Source organism: Hibiscus syriacus, unplaced genomic scaffold (genome assembly GCF_006381635.1).
Source record: "Hibiscus syriacus cultivar Baekdansim isolate YM2019G1 unplaced genomic scaffold, ASM638163v2 tig00002193_pilon, whole genome shotgun sequence".
NCBI lineage: Eukaryota > Viridiplantae > Streptophyta > Magnoliopsida > Malvales > Malvaceae > Hibiscus > Hibiscus syriacus.
In genome coordinates, this window is record NW_024061914.1 from 1,081,795 (window position 1) to 1,085,365 (window position 3,571).

The 3,571-nt window shown below is 37.4% G+C and overlaps 1 protein-coding gene across 1 annotated transcript; it reads right to left on the reverse strand.

Moving 5' to 3' along the window:
- Positions 1 to 338: 338 nt before the first annotated feature.
- On the reverse strand, positions 339 to 2,045 carry LOC120138135 (AAA-ATPase At5g57480-like). Its single transcript, XM_039153722.1, has one exon. The coding sequence runs from the start codon at positions 2,035 to 2,037 to the stop codon at positions 499 to 501; it is 1,539 nt and encodes a 512-aa protein (XP_039009653.1). The 5' UTR covers positions 2,038 to 2,045; the 3' UTR covers positions 339 to 498.
- Positions 2,046 to 3,571: the final 1,526 nt, after the last annotated feature.

The window sequence follows — 3,571 nt, forward strand, 5'->3', positions numbered from 1 at the left end:
ATTATTGTCTAGAAGAAAACAAAGCCATTCATGTTCAATACCAGACCTGGATAGCAGCTTCACTTTGCCCACGGGGCATGTGCTGTCCAATTGCCCAAGGGTTTACTTCATTATTTCTAAGCCACTCCCTTTCCCCCAAGAGGAATATGCAATGAAAACATGTGCCGATGATATGCAAAACAATATACTATCAAGTAACAGAAAAAGAAACTCCTCGCTTGGCCTGCCACACCCATATACATACATGTTGTTAATCTTATATTGGCTTCACATAATGTATAATATTATTAAACTGGAAATAAGAGTAAGATGGATGCCAATCGTTTTCCTAACCAAGTTATTTTTTCTCCTCGTCCTAAAAGTTTACCATCCATTCCACCAACAAAATTTGAAAGATCTTGGTTAGTCCAAACTTCAAACACCAATTTGCATTTTTACACCTCTAAACTTTCTGAATAATTAAGAAAAGAAGAAGCAAAGCAACCTTCAATTCTACCATCATTTCATCTTCTCTTCATCCTGATCCTCTTGTCTTGGGCAAGTTTCTTCAAATTCGGACCCTTCATTTGGAGGACTCTCCAAGGCCCTCTTCTCCTGCTCTTCATCTTCCATAATATCTTCCGAATTTTTCACCCTCAAATTCCCACTTGTCAAGTTCCTCGCTGCCCTTGTCTTCAATGCCCCCAGCAACTCACTCACGGCTTTTTGCTTGGAACACCGGTTCTTGATTAACACTTCGCTAATATCAGCTGGGGTCATCTCTACCTTGTTGACTATTTCAGCAAGTTCCTTCAAAAATTCAGCATCCAAATTATTTTCATCGAACCCCAGATAATTCTTCAACAATATCATCAATGCAGGGTACGAGCAATAGCTCATGAAAATATGCATATCCATCCTCCCACATCGGAGCAATGCAGGGTCAAGCTTCTCAATGTGGTTCGTTGTGAATACAAAAATCCTTTCACTCCCGCAACAAGACCATAACCCATCGGTGAAATTCAACAGACCCGAAAGGGTGATGGAATTACCTCCGTCTTCACCAGGACCCGAACCCGACCCACATCTCATTTCAGGGTCATAGTAATTCCTGGTGCCTGTACTACTGCTATTCTTCTTCCTGTTAGTCAAATTAATTGAACAATCAATATCTTCAATCACGACAATTGACTTGGAACTTGTTTTCATCAACAGCTTCCTAAGCTCAGAATTGTTATGGACCTCGGTCAATTCAAGGTCATAAATATCGTAACTTAAGTAATTAGCCATGGCTGCAATCATGCTGGATTTCCCCGTCCCTGGAGGACCATACAGCAAGTAACCCCTTTTCCAGGCTCTGCCGGTCTTCTGATAAAAGGATTGATCATTGGCGAAATCCATGAGATCGTTCATGATCTCTTGCTTCTTCAGGGGATCCATAGCCAATGTGTCAAAGGTGCTTGGATGCTTAAATGGAACCGACTCCCAAGGATGTCCCCTGGAATCCAAAGACCCACCTCGAGAATTGGTGTATAGCAGTCTGTCTTGATTCTTCCTACGGATTTCATTGGCCTTTTCCATTATGTAATCCAGGTAGGAATCAAGAATCAAGGACTTGTCTCTCTTCCTGATCCGCAGTGTGAACCCTCTCTTCTCCTCGGGCATTGGTCTCCAGGAGAAGGTCTGGGTTTGCCTTTGAGTCACAACGTGTTCCCAAAGCACACTGACGCCATCGAACGTGTCCACGAAACAGTCATTGTTGGAGAGACCGAATGTAATGGAGCTTGAATTGAGCGCACGGGTGAGGCTCAAGCGGCTACCGTTGATGGAATCAGAGGAACTTAGATAGAGTTGGACGGCGTTATAGAGCTCGTTGGTGTTGACGCCGTCGATCTCCGTGATATCAAAGTAACAGTAGGAAGAGAATAGACTGAAGAGACGGTTGAAGAACTTGAGAGAGGCAAAGCGAAGTTCTGGTGGGAAAATGAGCTGGAGGAGGCTCTGGCAAAAGGCCAGGACCCCAAGTAACGAAGCAAATGAAGTCCAGTACTCTTTCATTGTGGGTGATTGAGCTTTGAGCTTTGAGCAATGGGGGGTTGAAGGGTGATTGCTGAATTTATACAGTAAAACCGCAAAGAGGGAATAAAGCAAAAGTAAAAGGAAAATGAAAAGGGCCGGGTTAAGATATAAGTACAAGGAAAAAGAGCGAGGTTTGAAAGGGAAAAAAAAGGGAGTTGAGGGGGCCAATCTCTCAGATTTCGGGCATTTGAGTGCCTTACAGGAAGTTCTGTTGGGTACCAACTCTTTCTTTATATTACGAAGGATTTGAACCAAGTTGCTCTGATTTGCTGCTGCTTCCACTGCCATGGAGTACTGGGGATTGTGAAAATAAATCTTAGTCATAAATTAGATAAAGTATAACATTTAGAAAAATCGATAAATTCTGTCTGAATATATATATATATATTATAAATATCCTTAAAAACAGCATTGCCCAAATCTCTGGATAACAACAGACAACAATATATGCAATAGAGGAGAGACCTCGTTCCAAGTTTTATTTAATATTTAAGATTATTGAGTTAGTGTATTATATAAGACAAAAACATAACTTATCAGTTACGCTTTCATCTTATAAATAATTAAAAATATATGTAATTTCTTTAAATAATATAAAATCATGATCACTCGATTAAAAACCCATAAATATGATTAACTACAAGGATGCAGAAAAATAGAAATACCCAGTTGAGTGAAAAATATACCCACCGGTGAAATTCATGGGGCTAAATATGATTTGCCAGGATCCGCTACACCAATCTCATCAACAGCAAACCACTCCATAGAAAGGACAACAACAAAATTTTATGAATTTGAATTCTGGATATTAATAATATTTGGCTACTTTATTAAAACATAAACAATTTCCAAAATCTGAGAGGTGGTGATAATATGATTTATTTACTAATTTCCTATAATGTTTTTTAATAGTTCTTTCCTATAATGTTATTTTACTAAACATATCTTACCAAAATAAATAAATGTATATGAGTTGGTCATAAAACACTCTTTAACAAACCCCACGATAATAACATAATCAATGGTTAAGACAAACATTTTTACATGATTACTTTTATTAAAATAAAGCACGTCATGCATTAATTATATGTTTTTGAAATCTGTCTATATGTTGTAAATACTGAAAAACCATTTGCCTAACAAAAACGAAGTCCTTGTAAAATTTAACATTCCAAATAAATAAATAAAATACAGTAAAAAACTTTAAATTTAGGTATGGGAATGGTGACGTGATAACAATTCACTGCCTTTTCAAGAATATAATAAAAAATTTCCTTGGGATTCTACACCATTATCTCTGAGGTTTGGTTTAAATTTTATTTTAATATATAAACTCTGCTTTTCTCGTTTAGTTATGTGGTGATTTTACAAAAAAAAAATCATCATGATATATTTTATTTATGTGTCAGATAATTTTTTTTTAAAATTTTAACGATTAGCATTTTTGTAAAAATGTACGAATCATTATTAGCGCTTTACGCTGGTATGACATCAACTCGAATAAAGCGAGGAT

What these genes read in the sequence shown, in the direction of transcription:
- LOC120138135 (XM_039153722.1), bottom strand. Translation starts at nt 2,037, where the DNA reads ATGAAAGAGTACTGGACTTCATTTGCTTCGTTACTTGGGGTCCTGGCC.